We start from the raw sequence: 21,440 nt of genomic DNA, 5'->3' as shown, positions 1-21,440 counted from the left end.
TTTGCACATGTATTCTAAGGCAGTTACCTTCATTACCAAGTAAATTTACTTGCCAACCCCTCAGATAACACTGTGCTGATTCGTGTCCCTTTGTGCCTCACCTCCTATCCCCAAGCAAGCTATCACTTTCTGTCCATTTTCTTTAAGCCGTTCTCTCTCTCTCTCTCTCTCTTTTTAATTGAAGTATAACAGATTTACAATATTATGTTAATTTCAGGTATATAGCAAAGTGATTCAGTTACATATATTTTTTCAGATTATATTCCATTAGAGGTTATTACAAGCTATTGAATATAATTCCCTGTGCTCTACAGTGCATCCTTGTTGCTGATCTATTTTGTGTGTAGTAGTTTGTATCTGTTAATCCCATACTCCTAATTTGTCCCTCCCTCTCTCCCTCTCCCCTTTGGTAACCATACATTTGTTTCCTATTGTTAACGAGTCCAAGCTTGCTCTGCTCACCGCATGACAGGCCATTGAATCAGAGACGAGGTGTTGAGACAAGGTCGACAGACCAAGAAGATGGCAGACTAGGGTCTCCGATAAACCATCTTCTCGGGGTTTGCATGCCAGTTTCTTTTATAGCACAGAGAGGGGGAAGAGATGGGGTAGGAAAGTAAAAAGGCCATAAGTTTTGCAAATACCCCCTGGAATGGCCAGCCTGGGGGCGGGGTGGGGTGGGGTGGGGGGAGGGGATGTGTTAATTTCTTCTTTCTTGCAGCCATCCGCAGGTGGGCGGGGTCAGATGGTCTCCCTGAGAGCTGAACAGAGGCACTTTGGTTTAACATTTCAGGCAGAGGGGCAGGGTTCCCTGAGGCAGGCCATTATGTGTGATTATAATAGCAAAAGCAACGGAAAGCAAAGGTTAAAGTCAAAGAAACAGATCAAACATGGAGTCCCATTTAGCTCTTCCCTGTTACACTATGTCTGTGAATGTTTCTGTTTTGTATATAGATTCATTTGTATTATTTTTTAGAGTCCACATATAAGTGATATCATACAGTATTTGTCTTTCTGTCTGACTCACTTCACTACGTATAATATTCTCTAGGTCCATCCACGTTGCTGCAAGTGGCAATATTTCGTTGTGTTTTATAAGCCATTCTCTTTTTTAAAAATTACCCTGGTAAGAACATTTAACATGCGATCTACCCTCTTAATAAATTTTTAAGTGCACAATACAGTGTTGTTAACTACAGACACAGTGTTGTACAGCAGATGTCTAGAACTTAATCATCTTGCATAACTGAAACTATATCCATTGGACGGTAGCTCCCAATTTCCCCCTCCCCCAATCCCTGGCAACCACTGTTTTACTGTTTCTATGAGTTTGACTATTTTATTTAAAAATTTTTTTCTTTTTTTGGCCACAACACGCGGCTTGCGGTATATTCCCCAACCAGGGATTTAACCCATGCCACTGCAGTGAAAGCCCGGAATCCTGACCACTAGGCTACCAGGGAAGCCCAAGTTTGACTCTTTTAGATACCTCATAAAGGTGGCATCATGCAGAATTTGCCCTTCTGTGACAGGCGTATTTCAATTAGCATAGTGTCGTCAAGACTAACCCATGTTGTCACGTGACATGATTTCCTTCCTTTTTAAGACTGAATAATATTCCACTGTATGCATATACCACATTTTAAAAATCCATTCATTGGTCGATGGACATTTACGTTTGTTTCCACATCTTGGCTGTTACGAATAGTGTCGCAGTGAACATGGGAGTACAAATACCTCTTTGAAATACTGATTTTAATTCTTTTGGATAAATACCCAGCAGTGGAATTGCTGGATCGTATTAATTTTTTGAGGAACCTCCATACACTTGAAGCCGTTCTTGAAGCCTCCCTGCAGTGGCCGCAGATCTAGCCCTAACACTTTGTCCCAGGCTTGTCCCTGCCCTGTGACTGCTCCCTGCCCCTCCCCCCACCTCTGGCCCTATTTCTCTGGCTTTGACCTTCTCCTCCTTCCCCAGCACTCAGCCTCTCCCCTGCTGACGATTTACATTGCCTTTGGCAAGCCCATCACTCCCATTCCCATGCGCCAGAGAGCCCTCCCCTGGGCACCTCCACCGAAACCCATCCAAACCAGGAGAGCAGTGTGTGTGCCCCTGCAGCTGGGGCATTTCTGGCAGCCCTGCGCGTGCAGCTTTGTTTGTGGCTGCCCTGCCCAGCCCTGCCTGTTAATGTGCCTCCCTCCTGTCTGGGCCGGTAAGCGAACTGCTAGGACAAAGACAAAGCCTGCGGAGCCCGTCTCCTGTAAGCGGTGCCCCTGCGACAGGGCCTGGAATGAAGTGCCCAGAAGGGGCTCAGCCAGTGTCTGTGAACTTGCTGAGGGAACGTTGGTTCTGTCTGAGGCATGACAGGAGTTCGGGGTGCTGCAGGAAGGAGTGGCAGTCTTGTTTTCCTGGACCAGCCGTGGGCGTGCTTGGGAGGCGTCAAGCCCTCGAAGAAGCAAACGACATGTGGTTTCCTTAAAGCCAATTCAGTTCGGCTTCTCACCAAAGCAGGATCCCAACCACAGCGGCTGCGTCCTCCCTGCCCAAAGGCCGGGACTTGAACCACAGGTGGGAATGGCTCCCAAACCAGTGACCTCCTCCGTAAATGTCTCAGGCTCGTGGCTCCCACCCCATTTTTGTCCACCTTCCCATGCACTGCGCTTGAATCCTTTGTGCTCTGAATGAAATCATTGATGCCGCAGTGGGGCAGTGAATCCATTCCAGTCTCCTTGGCCTTGGAGTCCAGGCCTTTCCTGTCTGAGCCCAGCTGCCTTTCCAGCACATCTGCCCCCCGTCCTCCTGGGTGCTGGTGGGCCCTAGCCCTCCCTGGGGCAATCTGCCCCTTGGTCCAGGGCACTATAAGTTCAGAGCTTATAATGGGCTTTCTGGACCCCTTTTTCCCTCACCTTCCGCTGGACATGCTTCAGTTTTGTGTCCACCAGACCAATGTTACTGCAGCCGAGGTCAAATGTCACATCACAAAGACCACACCCCTATTCTTGGTCTCAGCTGACAGCCAGCTGTTAACTCCAAGCCTGTTTGTGGATCATTAACCTGCCAATGGGTATGAGGTGTGTCTCCTCCCACCCACTCATCCACACCCCCCCAGGTGTTCAATTCAATAAGAGTCTGAAAATTGAAGGAGCCTTCTGGTATCAAAAAGCAAGAGACCTTGGAAGAGAGTTTGTTGAATGAATGAAGGATCCAGAAGAATAAGGCTAGAATGATTAGATGATCGGTGAATACTCTGGGGGCAGGGAGCCTGATGCCCCTCATATCTTACATAACGACAGACTCTTTCTGGCTTGGAAGGAAAGATCAATGAAGGACATGGCCAGAAGCAGGATTTTCACACTCAGAAGAGCTGGTGTATATGTTTGTGTGTAGACTGTGCATGTGTGCCTGTGTACACAGCATCCCAGGGGCCTCCCCACCTGAGAGAGAGATTCAGAGACAGAACCCTGCCCCTCTGTGCTGGGTACTCCCCCCCACTAACCCAAACAGGACACCCTTGGGAGAAGGGCTGTGGGCAGGGCACTTCCAAGCTGTATTTCTACAGCATGGCTGGCTTCCGTAGAAACCGACTAGAAAGGATCTGCTCTGATAATGTATTACAGAGCAACTTGTGCTTTCAACTTCAGTGTCTTCTGACTTTCCCGAAGTGACCTGCCCCTCGGACTTGCCCTTGACGCATTAAGAACTTTGATCTGCGCCTTTTCCTGTCACCTTGATCAAATCCCAAATTCACATTCTTCCTTCTGTGGCCTCGTTCTCCATTTCTAAAGGAATTGCAGACTCTGCACTTTGATTTTAGTGGTGGCGGTGCTTCCTCAGAGGATAAGCCCATTTATCTTTATTTAAAGCTGAGAAAACATCCAAATAGATGATTACTGATCCTATTTTTCCTGGGCTTCCAACGCATGGCTTTCTTGCCTGGGATCCTCTGTACAGCTGGGAGAGGCACGGAACTGAGGTGCTGACAGCTTGTGTTGGAATCACATGGTGTTTACTGTGCTGTGAGTTTATAACGGCTTTGTTTCCATACTGACAGCACACGCCATATGGAGAGAAAAAATCCTGTCAGATGAACCCTTGAGGAATCACAATATGGTACATGAAATCTCATAATTGTTTTTGGAAATGGGGGAGGGCCCCTTGCTCAAATCACATAAGCAATGTGGCACTCTGCCATAATTGAATAAAATGGGAGTTTCACACAAGGTAATTTCCTTTGTTCTGTGTTTGTGCTGGGGAAGCTCAGCTGACTTGGGAAGGACGGGGAAGTTTGTTTTCCTCTCCTTGGGGGATCAGGCTGAGTGGGGGGTGGTGAGAACGCAGGCTGTGTCTGTAGGGCACCGTGCTAACAGGTGCAGGCTCCAGACCTGTCACCCTCCTGGCTCCCTCCAACCCAGACTCCCTCCTGTGGCTGATGATAACTTGACATTTTATTACTGTCACTTGGGATCTTGTCTGCTCACCCCCGCCCCGCCACACACACCCTTTCCAACAGAATGCAAGACCGCTGAGGGCTGGGACCATGTCCCATTCCCCCCACTCCCGACCCCCACCAATCCTGGCACACGATGAGGTGAGTTAAATGTTTGTTGGAGTGGCTATTCCCGAACCATCTGTGCATGGAAAGGTAAGCTGAGTTAAGGCAATAGTTCAAGGCTAGTTTCAGCCCCCAAACCAGGTGAGGGGGGGCCGAGGGGAGACTTGCAAGGTGGCTCATCCACTTGACTCAAGAGAGCATGAGAAATGTGTGAGTGCCTTCTGATACCAGGTGTACTTAGAACTGGTGGATTCCTACAAAAACCATTCTTGCCCTCAAGCAGTTTACCCATGAAAGGAGAAATGGGCTGTAAAACTCTCCAGCCCCAGTCAGTTCTTGCAGTTGCAAGAGACGAAAACCCAACACGGACTGGCTTAAGCAAAGACAGATGGCGATGGCTAACGGTGCAGGCGCTGGGCGGGCCTCAGTAAGCTGCCTTTCGGGGACTTCTGTGCCACAGCTCCAGGCTTCCCTTCCTCACTCAGCTGTCCTTCCCTTGCGCTGGCTTCATTCTCCATGGGCTCTCGCTTGTGGGAAAGACAGCCGTGGCAGCTCTTGGCTGACCAGTCCTAAGGCCTTGTCATCCCAGAGAGGAACAAGTGTCTTTTCTGGATGCTCTACCAAAAACCCTGGAAGGACTCCAAGGCCCCCTGGGTCACATGCCCTGAATCGATCATTGTGGCCATGAAACAGAGGGCTCTGATTGGCCAGGACTGAGTCACGTGCCCATCCCTGAGGATTGGGAGGAGTTGCTCCCTTAGGACCCTTTGATGGTATTTTACAGACTCACGGAGAGGAGGTCCCCCAAGGGAAGGGAGATGGGACAGACCAAAACCCCCACTTCCACGATGATAACAGATGGTGTTTATTAAGCAATTCCTTTGTGCCAGGCTCTCACTGCTCCCAAGAGATAGTACGATGACTGTTCCCAGTTTACAGATGAGGAAATAGGGATAAAGTGTCAGGTCAGTTGCCCTGGGGCACACAGGCAGTCAGTAGTGAGGCTGGGACCTGAACCTGGGTTTTAGCTCCAGAGCCCTTGCTCACAGCCACCACGCTCCCTACAAGTAATGGCTGTACCTCTGTGGATAAACTCTTTGGGTATGAAAATGAGTGGGCGTGATGGTTCTGTTCCTGTCTCCTTGTTGTTTTCCATATCTCCAGGGGGCGGTTCCTGCCTCCTCTACAGTTGGCAAGGATACAGTCATTCCATCCTCCCAGGTAGCTCTTCTAACCGTGGTCTACCTCACCCTCTTCCTGGTTTCCCCACGAAGTCACCTGAGTTTTCCTGGTGCAGCCACAAAATCAAAGGGCTAATTTTCAGTGCTCTGGAGGGTCTGAGGCAACAAGTCTCAGCCAGACCTTTGAGCACCTTTCTGCCCAGAGAAAGCCTCTTGCAGAGTCATTGCAGGAGGAACCAAGAAGGGACCCTCCCATCTTACCTCCAACATGCATCTTCATTTTCGAGAGGAAGACTAAGGCCCAGAGAGGGCAAGTGTGTTGCTTGAAGTCACACAGCAAGTCATTAGCTAGAACCCTGGTCTCTAGGCCTCTGTGCTTTGAGTCTTGCACTGTATTTCCTCTTCAGAACTCTCTTGGCTACTGAGTGGCTGAGGTCTGTCTGGTCACATCCTGTCTCTGTACCTCTAGCTCCTCCGCTGGAAAATACAGGGTTTTCATAGTTTGAAGCGTTCTAAGACTGGGCTTTGCTCCAATTGGGCAAATATGAAATTTTGTTTACTGTATTCATTAGAATATTTGAATTACAAGTCATTTTAAAGTTTTTTCAAATTTCCCTAAATAATGCTCATAAATAAGCTTTTCAGATGTGGTTTGGGCTGCAGGCATAGCGTGATCCAGAGATTCATAACTTCACCAGAGCACCTACTCATAATTTTCCCAGCTCTGACTTCCTCTGTATGTCAACCTTATCCTCACGGCAGCTTGTTGCGCAGTATCAAGAACACTGCAGCAGACCCTGGCCTCACACCCATGCACCCCAGTACCGGAGGAAGAGGGAACACCTTGGCTTAGCGTGCCAGGCAGCGTCTGTGGTTCACGCTGATTCTACTGGCTTGGGTTACATGCCCACCACCCTTATGCAGTCACTGTAACCAAGGAACATGACATGCGGATCAGGCAATCAGGGGCAGAGTCATAGTCCCCAGAACTGCTAGCATCTCCGTACAGAAATCAGGGCATGGGAAAGGAAGTGGGCCGGGGAGTAGAGAGGCAAGGTCATAACTAGCCCCTCTTTCTACACTGACCTTGACTCTTCTGAGTCAGCAGAGCCTGGAGGTGGATAAAGGGTCCTGACAGTTTGCCAGTCACCTTGCTCCATCTCTCTGAGGCAAGAACCCAGGTGTGGGTTGATGGCTCTGTCTGGCCCTTTCTGGGTCTCACCGTATTCTTCTTTTCTTATCTCTAGACAGAGATTACTGCAGTTTATGTGACAAGCAGCCAATTGGGAGGCTGCTTTTCCGGCAGTTCTGCGAAACCAGACCTGGGCTGGAGTCTTACATTCAGTTCCTGGACTCAGTGGTAAGTCCCTTCACTGGGGGGAAGAGCCCTTTGGTCCTTTGTGATCAGCGATCGTTTTTGTCCAAAGGAAAAGATAGACCACGTGGCTGACGTGGATAAAGAATAAACTTGTTGCTTAAGAAACTGCCAGTGCAGACTTTGAGGATGCAGACTTGTCTCCAGGTCATCACCTGCTGCATGACCGTGGGGGGGCCACCTCCCACGCTGGGCCTCGGTTGCTGCTGCTTTAACACGAGGTTCTGTCAGTTCTCTGATTCTGGGACCCTGGGTTGTTGTGCAGTAGTACCTAGGAAGTTGGGTGGTTTTCCCAACACCCCAAGGTGTTGGATTCCCAGGCCCCTTCTTACAGCTGAGAACCCATTTTCTAAAATTCCAAAGCTTGTGTTTCTTTGTGTGCTTGTTTACTGTCTGCTTCCCCACTAGAACGCAAGCTTCCTGAGGCCAGGGCCCTTGGGCTTCCAGTTCACCTCTACCTGGCATTGTGCCCAGCCCATACAGGCATTCAGTAAACGTTTGTGGGAGGAACATGTGTTGGCCATTTCAAGGCAATCTGACAGCTGCTGGCTGCACTGGCTGCTGGCATACACAGCTGTGACTGACACCACCGGGACTTCCTTCAGATGTACTGGTCATTCATTTGTTTAACAAATGCTATATTACTCACCCATAAAAAAGAATGAAATAATGCCATTTGCAGCAACATGGATGGACCTAGAGATGATCATACTAAGTGAAGTAGGTCAGAGAAAGATAAATATCATATGATATCACTTATATGTGGAATGTAAAAAAATAATACAAATGAATTTATTTACAAAACAAAAGTAGACTTGTAGGCATAGAAAACAAACTTAAGGTTACCAAAGGGGAAAGGGAGGGGAGGGGATAAATTGGGAATTTGGGATTAACAGATACAAAGTACTATATATAAAACAGATAAACAACAAGGACCTACTGTATAGCACAGGGAACTATATTTAATATCTTGTAATAACCTATAATGGAAAAGAATCTGAAAAAGAAAATATATGTGTGCATATATATATAACTGAATCATTTTGCTATATACCTGAAACGTAAATCGCCTATACTTCAATTTTAAAAAAAACAAAAAACAAATGCTGATTGATCTGTGTGGGCTTTTAGGGCAGGATGTAGGAACGAACACACAGGAGTTCCTCAACACTTGCTTGGGAGGACAGGGCACCTCAGCCTGGCCTACTGCCCTTTGGGTGTCTATCCAAGGAAGGTGGACAAGGAGTGGGGAGGTGAAAGATGAATCATGGTCAGTCATGAAAGGAATGGGGTCATTTGGGCCCCCCCTTTCCAAGGCAGGGGGCCAAGGTGCTGTTGTTTCCTAGAGACCCTAATGCCATCATTGGCTGCAGCCATCCTGACCTCTGGCTTGGTGTGGGGGACAGCCCTATGGGGCCCAACTTTCTGTGTCTGCTTCAGGGTCTCAAGGTGGATCTCTAGACCCACTGGCCAAACTATCCCCTGAACTTCTCCACCGGAAGTCACATGGGCCCCTTGAAGTCAACACATCCTTAACAAACTCAGCACCCTCCCCCAGCTCCCCACAGCTACCAGCCCTGACATGTTCCCTATTCCAGTGACCAGCACCCCTCCATCACCCACCCCTGAAATCTTTGCATTGTTCTTGACCCCTCCCGCTCGTCATTCTTCACCCAACCCGATCAAGGACCATGTGCCTGGCTCCTTTTTTTTCTTTTATCACTTCATTTTATTTATTGCTCATGTGTTTTTATTTATTTCTTTTTTGCCTGGCTCCTTGACTTCTCCCAGCCCAGTTCCCTTCCCTCTATAACCTCTCTCCTGGTCTCCATGCAGGCTCTCGCATGACGCATGCAAGTGATTACCATAGTTCTCAACCTCAGCTGAGCAGTAGAAACACCTGGGGAGCCTTAAAAAAAATACCAATGCCTGAGCTGAAGCCCAGACTCATTAATTTCATTCTCTGGGGACGGGGCCTGGTATTTTCATAACTTTTTATTATGGAAAATTTCAAACTATAAAAAGTAAAAGTCTACAGAATAGCATAATGAACCCCCATGCACCCTTCACCCTGCTTCAACAATTATGGATTCAAGGCCAACCTTGTGTCACCCACATCCTCCCCTCTGGCTCATTTTTCAGCTGATCTCACTTATGTCATTTTATCTGTGAACATGTCAGCATGTATATCTAAATGATGAGGGCTCTTCAACCAAAAAACCACAATACCATTATCACAGCTAAAAAAAGGAATTTGTTACTATCATCACATAATCAGTGTTAATAATCAAATATCATCAGTGTTCAAATTTCTGATTTTCTCATGCTTTTTGTAAATGCATGTCTTAACAGTTTATAACCATCTCCAAGAGCGTCGCATAGTCTGAATGTTGTGTTCTCACCCCCATGTGTCGTCTAATAAGTTCCTCTATATTTCTTGTAAATTGCTCATTGAATCTAGAAACTCGGTCAGATTCAGTTTCAATCTGGTGGTGGTAGGGGACTGACTTCATAAGTGGTTTCAGGCTCTTCTGCTAGGGGACTTTAAAATATATATATTTATTTATTTTATTTTTGGCTGTGTTGGGTCTTGGCTGCGGCACACGGGATCCTTCATTGTGGCATGCGGGCTCCTCATTGCCGTGCGCTGGCTTCTCTCTAGTTGCAGCACGCGGGCTTAGTTGCCCCGCCGCATGTGGGATCTTAGTTCCCAGACCAGGGATCCAACCTGTGTCCCCTACATTGGAAGATGGATTCTTAACCACTGTGCCACCAGGGAAGTCCCTGCTAGGGGACTTATAATATATGGTGTTTGTCTTTTTGAGATGGCAGCAGCCATTGATATTCAATACCCAAATCTATTGATTAATTAGGGGTTGTGACATGGCGACATTCTGTCATTCCTTCTTCATTTGCTAACTGGGAAACACTTCCTTTCAGTTCGTGTTTGGTTACCCAGTGGTAAAGTTCATATAGGAATTGCTTGATTCTTTCCCCATGTTTATGTTTTCAAAGTACCACATTGGTTCACTAGCATCCTCCAATGATAAACATGGGGCATTTTGATGCATTGGTGCTCCATGGTTTCATTGTTGGTCTGTGGGAGCCCTTCAGGTTGGCTTCTGGGCCCTTGAGAGGACCCCAGTGGTCACTGGCAGCCTCCTCGCTGTCTGGTGTGATGCAGTGTTCAGGCTCATCTTGTGTGTTTCCTGCCCTCCACCTAGAGTTCGTCATTTCTCCAAGGAGCCCTGGTTCCTTTTACTGGGCAATGGTACTTAGAGACTACAGTTTGGCACTAGGGGTGCTCATTACCTCCCACTGGATTGGCCACTGTCTGTAACAGACATTGGCAGTTTTCACATCTCTCAGGACTGTACTGTGTGTATGTCCAGGGTTGGGAAACACTGACATCCAGAACAAAGTCCAAGTTCTGAGGCTGACCTACTAGACCTTCCACCAGCAGACCCCTGCCCACCCTTTCATCCTTGGCCTTCACACGGGGTCTTTCTTGAGCCCTGCGTTCTGGCCCCCATCTGCCTCTGGTGGCTTTGACTGGCCAGGCTGGTTAAAGCCTCTCAGCCCTGACTCCCTCCCTCTCACTACTCGAAATGCCTCCCGGGCCCCCTCTGCCTGGTGAATGCCAACTCATCCCCCTGCACTCTGCTCTCAGAAGCCTTGCCCATCCGCCCTCTCTCCCCATGTGCCCCTCTGCTCCAGGCCTCAACACACACCTGAGCCTCATTACTGCACAGTGCTGGCAGAATGGTGCATCGGGGGGGGGTGCAGGCCCCTGAGACAGACCTTGAGGCAATGCTGGCACCACCTCAGCTGCCAGGGAGACCGTGGGCAGGTGCTTGACCCCTCTGTGCCCCATATCTCATCTGTAAGCGGGGCTGTAGTTGTACCTGATGATGGTGGACGTGTTGAAGAGAGACTGAATGAGTTCATGCCACTCAGGGCAGTGTCCGGCATGTCACAGACGCCTGATGAATGTAGCCAGTAGGGCTCTCTTTGTGTGCCTTTCTCCTCCACTAACTGGAAGTCTCTGGGTGGCACGGACATAGCTCATCATCTCTGAATCCTCACAACACTGAACCTGACGGGTGATCGATGCTCAGGACTCACTCGGAGCTGGTGTCCATGGCTGGAGTGGAGGGAGCTAGGGCAGAGGGGTCTAGGAAAGCTGACAATCATCCAAGACCTTGTGCCATTGAGGAACTCTTGACTTTGAGTGAAGCAGGGGAGCCACTGAAGGGTTTTGAGCAGAGCAATGCCATGGTCTGACTTAGGTTCTTAAAGGGTCCCTCTGGCTCCTGTGTTGGGAAGAGGCTATGGGGGGCAAGGGTCAGAGTGGGGAGCTCTGATGGGTGAGAGCGGGTAGTTGCTCAAGCCAGGGTGGAAGCAGCCGGCTGTGGTGACAAGTGGTAGGATTGGGGGCTCACAGTATTTTCTGATGCCCCGGGGGTGAGAGAGAAGAGTTGGTGATGACTTCAAAGTGTTGACCTAAACCAGTGGAAGGATGGAATGAGGGTAACGCTGTGAGAGGTTTGTCTGGGGGGAGGTCAGGGTCTTCACCTGGGGCACGCTCAGCTTCCGATGTCTACCAGACAGCCCAGTGGAGATGTCCATGCGGAGCTGGGTGTCAGAATCCAGAGTTTGTGAGAATGGTCTGGGCTGGAAATAGCAAATAGGGAGTTGTCAGCATATAGCTGGTACTTAGAGCCATGGGCTGGATGAGCTCACCAAGGAGATGAACATGGATGGTGTAGCTGAGGATCAAAGTCTGAGCCCTGGACAAAGGCTCCTCTCCATTTGGAAAAGATGAGGCATCGGCAGCTTTGGGACCTGTCTGGAGAGTTGATGAGGCAGAGCAGGGCAAGGCGAAACCCAGGAGCCAGTGGAATTTTCCAGCCACGTGTCTTATTAGACGTTTATAGACAGTTTGAGAAGAAGAAGGAAAAAAAAAAAAAAACCCAGTGGATGCGTATTTTCATTCTGGTCGTGCAGACGTTCTCTTTTGCTGGGCCTGTACCAAGATCTCTCTTTTGGAAAGGAAATGTGAGTCTGGCTCCCTGTGTTGACGCATCAGATGCTCCTTACATATGCCTTAACGCCGCCGCCCCTCGTGAGAGGCACACCCCATCCCCTCGCGTTTTTGTCTGCGTCTCCGGGAATTAGCAAGGCCTTTCATTGCCCATCCTGACGCGTCAAATGAACAGCCTTTGGAACACCTCTTTTACGCATGAAGACTTTACTGAGTTTTCCAGGGCTGGCGCAACGCTCGTCTGAAATACCTTTTTTCTTCCATCCTGACTGGAACTCTGAGGAGGGAGGAGGTGGCGTCCTTGGTATTGCACGCCGCTCCAGCGCCCCTGGCTCAGTCACAGCCGTACACACCGTTCCCACCTCTATGCTGAATTTCTACCAAGTGGAGTTTTCTAAAACTATCTTGTTTTCGTCGGCTCTGACGTAGCCCCCAGGAAAGGCTGCACCCCTGCACGGTCCTAAAGACTGAGTTTCTCGAGTCAGGCAGAAGACATCGGCTCTTTTAAAATGGGACCTGGGTGATTTGGGGGCAGCAGAACTGTTTGTGCATCATTCATCAGACTGCAGGGGCAATTCGGCCCTTAGTCTCGGTTGTCGAGCAGCTTCTGCGAGCCTGAGAAGGACTCCCCCATTGCCCTCCCCTCCAGGGAAATGGAGTCAGTGACCCAAGTCAAGGCCTTGAGTAGATTTGGCTTCTGGAGGGCCAAGAAGATTTGCCTAGCTGGTCAGGGGATTGGAAGGGCTTCCAGGCTCATGTCAACCTCCACAGGCCAATAGGGTCTGGCCGTGGACCTCTTAAAGACTGATGTACTTCTTCTCTAAATTGTTTTCTGGGAGCCTTGATGGCATCTCAGCTCATTTGAAACCCTCCTGTCCCCAAGCATGGGTGCAGCTTAAAGTTCTCAGGTCTCTTCTCTTTGGGATTAGGGGAGGTTTGGCAGATACTCAACCAGATTTACTCAACGCACATTTATGAGATGTCTCCAATGTGTCACACTCTGTTCTAGCTGTTGGAAACTACAGGGTGAGCAGGAGAAGTAAGTTTATGCCCTCATGGAGCTTGCTTTCTGATTAAACTCAAGATTGAAAAAGAAAGAAAGAGCATTTTTAAATGAACTAAGAGATACTAGCTATAAGTTCAGACACCTGTCAAGTATTCATTGTCTGTTGCTGGGTAAGAAATTACCTAAAACTTAACAGCTTGAAGCAACAGTAAACATTTATCATCTCATAGTTTCTATGGGTCAAGGATTTGGAAGTGGTTAACTGAGGTGCTACTGGCTTATGGTCTCTCTAAAGGTTACATCAAGATATTGGCTGGGGCTGCAGTCGTCTGAAGGCTTGATCTGTTTGCAGGCTTGCACACATGGCTGGCAGGTTGGTGCTGGATGTTGGCTGGAGGCCTCAGCTGTCTTCCATGTGAGCCTCTCCGTGGACTGCTTGAGTGTCCTTACAACATGGCTGGCTTTCCCCAGAGCAAGTGATCCAAGAGAGCATGGTAGAAGCTGCAATGTCTTTTATAACCTGGTCTCAGAGGTTCCATACTGCCATATCCCTGATACTGTAGTGGTTACGTGGGTTAGCCCTATTCAGTATGGAAAGAGCCTTCTCAAGAACATGAATAGCAGGATGTGAGGATTATTAAAGTGTGCATTTTACAGACTGGTGACTATAAATATGACTACAAATATGACTACAAATGGACTACAAATGGAATCTCATATCAGGAAATGCTAAAAGTCACTCTGGCCCAGAACTCTGGCACGTGAAATTAGTGGGCTATCACCTGGTTTCCGATATGTCTGGTTATCCTGGAATTTTGTTGTAAAATGAATTGAAATGCCTCACCAGCGGAACTAAATACTCTGCTTCTCTTATTTTTGAGTCATACCCAGTATTTATTTTTGTCTTTCTATCACTGCTGTGATCTCCCAGAAGAGGGAGGGTGGAGGGTGGTAATCATTCTTCAGGTGGACATAAAGACCCTCAGAGCAGTTGGTAAAGCCTGGGAGCAGGGTCATTTTGAAAAAGTACCACTTGTAAAAAAGTAGGTTCGTGTACTGGACCTCTGTGGGATTGTCCAGTCTCCTGGGTGTCCCACCTGTACTCCCAGACAACATGGCTCTCGTAGAAGCTGCCATGTTCTTAATGATGTCACCTGAAAACCACACCTGATTTGGAGCAGGGATGAGCCTTTCTCTGGGGCTTATAGACTTGAGGGAAGTCCTTCTCTGGTAGAGGAGGCTTAGAATAAAAAACCTGGCTGCCAGGTTTCGTACCACTGGAGCGAGCGGGTTCCAAAAGTGCTCATGTCCCTGGTTCCTGGTGTTCTGGGCTAGGCTGCATTTCCATTTTCCCCACAATTTGGTTGTTCAACCCATCCTTGGATTCCAGGAGCCCAGAGATTACGGTTTTGCCTGAATTAGGCTAGGTTGGGATTCTTTTCACTTAGAATTGAAAGAATAACAGGGAGAGTCAAAGACCTTTGCACGGTGGCCTTATGAGCGCTGGAGGGAGTGAGGACAGAGAAATAATTCCAGGGGCTGGAGGAGGAGGAGGAACAGCTAGGCGGTGCGGGGGTGGCAGAGAGCCACTCAGGGCGGAGGCTCTATGAAAGATGGTCAGACAGCAGGTGAGAGCGCAGCCCCTCTGTGCTCTCTGACAGCGACTTGTAAATCTGTCACCTCCCCCCGACCCCTGCCCCGAGAGAGGGTCAGCACCCTTTCCTCCTAACTTCTGAGTTTGCCTCCGCCAAGATGTGTCTCTCGAGCTGGTGGCTGTGGTGCCACGACTTTGGGGTCACTCCTACCGTTCTGTCTGTACCCCGCGTGGCCAGGGGTCCTCTCCTCCCTCCCTTCTTTCTCTGGGCCCATCCCATTGAAACCTGGGCCATGGAATCCCTTCCTGACCCAGGCCCGAGGGCTCCTCACATGGCAGCCAGAGACCAGAGAACACTCTGTCTGCCCAGGTGGGCACAGGCTGTGGAGCTGACCAGGCCCATCTGATGCTGGGGCCCCGGGGGGACACCCCCATCTGCAGTGCTTCTTCCTTCTAGCTGGGGGGCTGGGAGGGGGCAGGCGATGCCAGCCATCTGAAGGATTGTTCAGGCATCAGTGAAGGGCCTGGCGGAGATGGATGGCTTGCTCATGTGTGAATGAAGTAGAGTTTAATGGAGGACAGTTGACAGAGTGCTGGACAGCAGGCAAAGCAGTTCTGGCCGCTGTACACACCTGCAGCTCTGCAGGGACAGGGGAGGGGCCGACACAGGAAGGAGTGGAGAAGGCAGCTGGCGGAGCTGGGTCTTCAGAAGGGGGTCCAGGAGCCCGGGTGCCCAGGCGGGGAGGGAGCCCGCAGGGAACTCCCCACCCTCACTGTCACCTGTCACCTGCCCCGCAGCAGGCTGGGGAGTGACTCCAGAGGGGCAAACGGAGACCCCCACCCCCATGGCCGGGCACCAGCAAGGCGCTGAGGCCAAGGTGGGAGGAGCCGGGCATTTCTCCAGAAAGAGCCACGGGGAGCAGCCCTGCCAGCCGGGCGTGTCACTTGTCCCTGCCGCGAGGACTCTGGAAAAGCTGACCACATCGGCAATGACAGAAGCCGGAGGTGGCGAGACCTCAGAGCCTCTCTGACTTCATCTTCCCGCCAGGGCAGGAGAAGGGCTCCCCAGAGGAGGAGGTGACATCTCGAGTTGGTCAGAGGCCGAGAGGAATTCAGCTCAGACTCTGCTCTGTGAACCAGTGCCGGCTTCTGTGAAAACGTGGCAGGGCCCCTTGTACCGGTTTTCAGTCTTCATGTTTTTAAAAACTCATCGGAGGGAAATGTGTCTTAAAAGAGGACATATTTTTATTAGCATTTTCTGAGATGGATGATGCAGTTAGAGCCAGCCAAGAGAATGAAATATTAGGTTTATAAACTAGGATGTACACAGATGTTTATACTCTTTGGCAAGTACAGATACGTAAATAATTCTCTTCGCCTTAAACTCAATGTAGTATTCTGCTCTTTGTGTTACAGCGTCTCCTCCCCAAAGGCCATTCCTGTGTTTGTCATAAATCACCGTGCAAAGAGAAGGCTCATTAAATGCCTCCCTCCGTTGGCACCGTGGATGTATCTGGGGAAGAGAAATACCCTCCGCGTGGACTGGCACAGGAGCTCTTTGGTGCTCTGGCTGTTAGGGTTGAGCTCTGGGCAGGAGAAGGTTTCAAATGGCCCACACAGCAGGGAGGACAGTGTGCGTCCCCTCTGTTGGGAGGAGGGGACAAGCCCAGCACCCTCCCTGGTTGGAGGGAATTCTTACGGATGGAGGTCACGGGGGCGTCCTGGCATGTGGTTTACCTCTCTGTTCGTTGAAGTAATTGTCTGGCTGCCATTTCCAGATCCCACTCTAATAGGAAAATTCTAGGCTGTTGGCCCAGCCCAGCCTCTTATTTGCTGCCTATGTTTTCTGGTTGAAGCTGATTTCAGCAGCTTTGGCCCACTACCTGGGCAAGGGTGTTCCCGTAACAGCGGGTGGTCCCCCGCCTCGGGTCGTGCGATCGGCCTGAGCTCCGCCCAGCCGAGCTGCCGTGGTGCTTTTTCTCTGTAGGTGGCCTCTCAGGACGGGTCCCCCACGAGCCCCTCTCGGGGGTCACCGTGGAGGCTTGGCCTGTCACTCCAGGTGACTTAATCGGTGTGGAGAGCCCAGCTGGAAGCCTTCTGTTGGGTTTCTGCCTCCCAACACAAATGCTCTTCAAGTGGTGGCGACCTGACATGGACTCTCAAAGAAAGGCCTTTTGATGCCGGCCCGGGGATGCCTGTCCCCGCGTGCTCCCGGCTGCCGCCCTGTGGAACCGTGGTGCCCAGCTGCCCAGCCGGGCCTCTGCTGGGAGGGAGCTGACCTGAAAGGGATGTTATTTTTTTAACGTGGGTTTTAGTACCCGGAGCAATAATATTTTCAGCTGGTTATTGAGGCTGATTAGTGAGCCTTAGGCCTCCACGTGCTTGAATAGAGCCTCCTTCACAGACGTGTTTTGGGACAGTGCAAGTCCGGGGTTCTGCCTGGGACTGAGTTACCCCCAAACGGTAGTCGGGCATTTGCCTGTGGCCTGGGCCCTGCAAAGCAGTCTGAGTAAATTCCCATAGCGCCAGACCACCAGGAGGGGTTTCCAGGGTGGCTGGACACTGGGAGCTTCTCTTCTCCCCCTGGAAAAGGGGGTCAGTTGTACTTTAGAGCCCTCAGCCCCTTTAGAGTTGCAGCTCCAGCCCGGGAGGGTCTTCCAGGCTGGCCTGGGGAGAAATTGGACCCTAGACACTGGGTTGAGAGGTTGCTTTGAACCAGGCCAGCGGGTGGGGGGCGGAGGTTGGGGTCTGACTTCACAGCACGGTGGCTGGGGAAGGAGTTTCAGTCCCTCTGTGCTGATGTCATTTCCTGTCTCTTTTGAAATAGCTGTACTTTTGGACGGAGGCTGACAAGTCCTTGGGTGGCGGATTTTGAAATGCTTATAAACAATTTGCAATTAGTTCCCTTGTTTAAATGAGAAAGGCAAGCTCACCCAAGCTCTTCCTTAACTCAAGGAGGCCTTTTGCCCACTTAGCAAGTGGGTCAGATGCCAGTGAAGGAGCCTCTCTTGGGTCAAGGAAGATAACACAGTTTGTCTTTTGAGGCCTCACTTCTTTCTTTAGAGCCCGGGTCCCACTGGCTTGGCCACCCATCAGGGTCCTAAATTCCTTGGTGTTGTTGAGAAAGAGGTCTGGGCTTGGAGGTCCAAGTCCCAGCCCTGCCGCCTCGCTGCACGCCCCCCTGTCCCCCCACCACCTCCCAGTGACCCTGGGCAACTCTGCTGAACCTCCTGCTCTTTGTTTGCAGATGAAGGGGTATGACAGCAGCCCCTGCCCTCCTGTGTCACTACCTGGGCTCTTTTTAGGTTCATATAAGAGCATCTGAAATATCTCTGTATGTTCCCTTTGTAAACTGAAAAGCTGTAAAAGGTACGAATGCATATTATTGTCTTCTCTTCCAAGGTGTAGTAATTACAGTGAGTATTTATTATGTGCCTGTCTTTGTCACATTCTCTCTGCACAATCACCCTACATGTAGGTGCTTTTTCCATCCGCACTTTATAGAGGTTGAGGAAACTGTCCAAGGTCACACGGCTTGTAGGTGTGTGACCTCAGGCAGCCTCTCTCGAGGATCGTCCAGGTTGGTGGCTCCAGTTATTTTCCAGCAGCTTCCTTTGATTTTCCTAAGCTGGTGGTTCTCAACCCCAGCTGCCTGGGCGCCCGGCCCCCGTCGCCAGAGGGTCTGACCCCATGGACATGGGGCGGGGCCCGAGCACCATCATTGGCTCCCCTGTGATTCTTATGTGCCGCCCCAGTTCTGAGCATGTGTCCACGGTGGAGCAGGGTAGGCTGGACTGGACATCAGGGCTCCTCCCCCTCTGGGCCTCACTCCCTGCCCTGTAGAAGGAGGGGATTGATCATGTGACCTCCAGGGTGTCTTCTCCAGGGGCCTCTAAAGTTCTACAGCTATGGGAAGCTCGTGAACAAATCTGTTATTGTTCTTTTCCTTCTTCCGTTTTAGGCAGAATATGAAGTTACTCCAGATGAAAAACTGGGAGAAAAAGGCAAGGAAATTATGACCAAGTACCTCACCCCAAAGGTAAGAGGCTGCCCAAACCCCAAAGTAGGAGGAATATGGGCCCCCAGGTCTGTGCCGGGCCGTGTGAGGAGTGCCCAGCCGGTGGTGCCACTGGTCTTCAGATCCAGAATTCTCATCCTCCTCCAGAGGCACCCAAGCCTGGCCAGGCCAAGGCAGGGGTCCAGGCCACACCAGGCCTGGGGTGGGGAGGCCTGCTTCTTGGGGGCCCAGTCCCCTCCAGGGGCCCTCATACCTCCCACTGTTCACACCCAGGCGTGTGTGGCAGGACAGGTGGAGGCTCGGCTGACGCAGGGGTCAGAGTGCCGGGAAGAAAGGGCACAGCAGGGGTGGCTCTGAGAGGTCAGTGTGACGGGAAGGGGCCAGGGCTGATGGGAAGGAAAGGGGCTGGCTGAAGCTGTGCCGGCAGAGGCAAAGTCAGCTGAACACACAGCAGAATGCAGAGTATTCTGAAGGGTTCTGGAGTACGCTCAAGGGCCTCAGGACTGGGGTCACCCCTGTGGCCCGTGTGCACTCGTGGTGGCCCGGGCGCTGGATGCAGTTAAACATGGATGCTGCAGCTACTCAGCTTGAGTCCCACTCGGGAGTCAGAGGTGGGACTGCGGACACAAGGAGTCCAGCTCACACACACCAGCTCCTCCAGCAACAGGGGGGCTGCTGAAAGCCCCTGCTGAAGGCATCCAGGGTGACACGAGGGGATGAAACCCACAGTAGCTCCTTCCGAGTGTACAACCAGGCCTCCTCCTCTCCCTGTACATATGGATGGTTTCTGTACAGTTTTTTGTTATTTTTTTTAAAGCTTCATTTTAATTAGCTTCATTTTTTTTAAAGTATTTATTTATTTATTTATTTTGGTTGTGTTGGGTCTTCGTTTCTGTGCCAAGGCTTTCTCTAGTTGTGGCAAGCGGGGGCCGCTCTTCATCACGGTGCACGGGCCTCTCACTGTTGCGGCCTCTCGTTGAGGAGCACAGGCTCCGGATGCGCAGGCCCAGCAGCCATGGCTCACGGGCCCTCTTGCTCCGCGGCATGTGGGATCTTCCCAGACCAGGGCTCGAACCTGTGTGCCCTGCATTAGCAGGCAGATTCTCAACCGCTGCGCCACCAGGGAAGCCCCTCTGCACAGCCTCATATGTTTTATTCACACGGCGTGGAAGTCCCTTGAGTCACCTTGTCGTTCTCAGTAGGGGTCGCAGGGGTCCTCGGCAGCTCTGCTCCCACCTCACACCCTCGCTGTCCCCTGGGATGTTAGGGGGGTCCCAGGGGCCTGAGTGCGTGACGAGGACCGCCCATGCCACACTGAGCCCTTGCTCCGGAGCAGCTGTGCTCGCCTCCAGCACCTGCCGGCGGCCAGCCCGGCTTTACCCCAGAGGTGTCTCCGTGTCCCTTTCTCCTGCTCCTGCCGAGCCCCACCCCCAGTTGCTTCCCTTTTCTGCTTCTGCTTCCGTCGTAATCATGCACACCTCTTAATGGAATGGCAGGCAACCCCAGGGCCTTTGCACTTTTCAGAAGCGAGTGGATTCATGTTCATAAACTCCAGATGCTGGACAGGGCTGGCTCGCTCTACACAAGGCGTGGCCCTGGGCACACCTGGCTGCCCTCTCCATCTGCAGGGCCACCAGGCTGCATGGCCTCGCTTTGTTCCAGATAACGGGCCTGAAAGTCTTTAGGTTGAAAATGGTCAAGGAGGAGACGTGTCTGAGCAGGGTCCCCCTTTGCCCGCAGTCGCAGCCGCTGACCTGTGGAGAGGCTGCAGGTGGATGTTTTCGGTCTCCTGGCCACCACTTGACACAGGGAGTCCATTCTGGGCATAACGGGCCTGAGGGGTGTAAACACCCCTGGGGGAAGAGAACAGCTCAGTGCCGAGCACCTAAAGCAAGCCACACACCAACTAGACACTATCTGTGACAGTTCCAGCCTTCAGGAGATGAGAGGTGGATAGACAGCCCTGTTTACAGGTGGCCGCCAGGGCCCGGCGCGCAGCTGATAGACTCTTGCTGCCCTCGGCCAAGGTGGTTTCCACAGTGGCTCAGCTTTGTCCGTCCAGCTCTCCGTCTGCGCCCCCCTTTCGGGCTGCCCACCTGCTTGGGTTCCCCCTCAAACAGTGGCAACCAACGTATACTGAGGACCCTGTGTGTGCAGGTGCAATCTCACCTAGTCTTGCTGTCACCGTGTGATGTGATTCTATGGGCTCCATCTTATGAGGACAGGAAGGCTCAGGAGGTGCTGTCACTGTTCCAGGCGACAGCTGGGAGTTGAGCCCAGGCCGCGGTGATCCCAGAGCCTCTGGCTTTGCCCCTGTGCTGCACTGTGCCCACCGCACGCCCGCACGCCTGCCCCTGTGCATCTGCTGGCCTGGCCATGATCCGTGGTGAGAATGAGGTTGTTCCTTTGCCTGGCCTTGCTGGCTCGCTTGGCCTATCCAAGGGCTGCTGCAGGGGCCACTTCCCTCTCCCCCCCCACTGGCCGATTTTGACCAGAAGCCTCTTCTCACGGAGCCCACTCGGGGCCCTCCAGACCTCCCTACCCCTGCTCAGCGCTGCCTCTGTCTCCTGGAGGGGTGGGGCCCAGCCTCCCCGTCAGCTCAGACCATTTCACAGGTGCCTCAGAGCTTGCCAGCATTTTTTCCTTAAGGACTCCTCAATTAGAAAAAT

At 51.3% G+C, this 21,440-nt stretch overlaps 1 protein-coding gene across 5 annotated transcripts in view; it reads left to right on the top strand.

Annotated features, from left to right (window-relative positions):
• GRK5 (G protein-coupled receptor kinase 5) overlaps positions 1-21,440 on the top strand; it is a 293,743-nt gene that overhangs the window by 153,368 nt on the left and 118,935 nt on the right. For all 5 annotated transcript variants that reach the window (XR_010838817.1, XM_059052466.2, XM_067024552.1 and 2 more), the window contains exons 3-4: positions 6,982-7,094; positions 18,715-18,792. Coding sequence is in view for 4 of the 5 variants with exons in the window: in XM_059052466.2 (XP_058908449.1) it covers positions 6,982-7,094; positions 18,715-18,792 (191 nt within the window). In the remaining variant the exon portion in view is untranslated. The remainder of the gene's footprint in view (positions 1-6,981; positions 7,095-18,714; positions 18,793-21,440) is intronic.

This window comes from Kogia breviceps, chromosome 2, assembly GCF_026419965.1.
Source record: "Kogia breviceps isolate mKogBre1 chromosome 2, mKogBre1 haplotype 1, whole genome shotgun sequence".
In the NCBI taxonomy this organism is placed as follows: domain Eukaryota; kingdom Metazoa; phylum Chordata; class Mammalia; order Artiodactyla; family Physeteridae; genus Kogia; species Kogia breviceps.
Note: the sequence above shows the minus strand (reverse complement) of the source record. Positions and strands in the feature narration are given on the sequence as shown.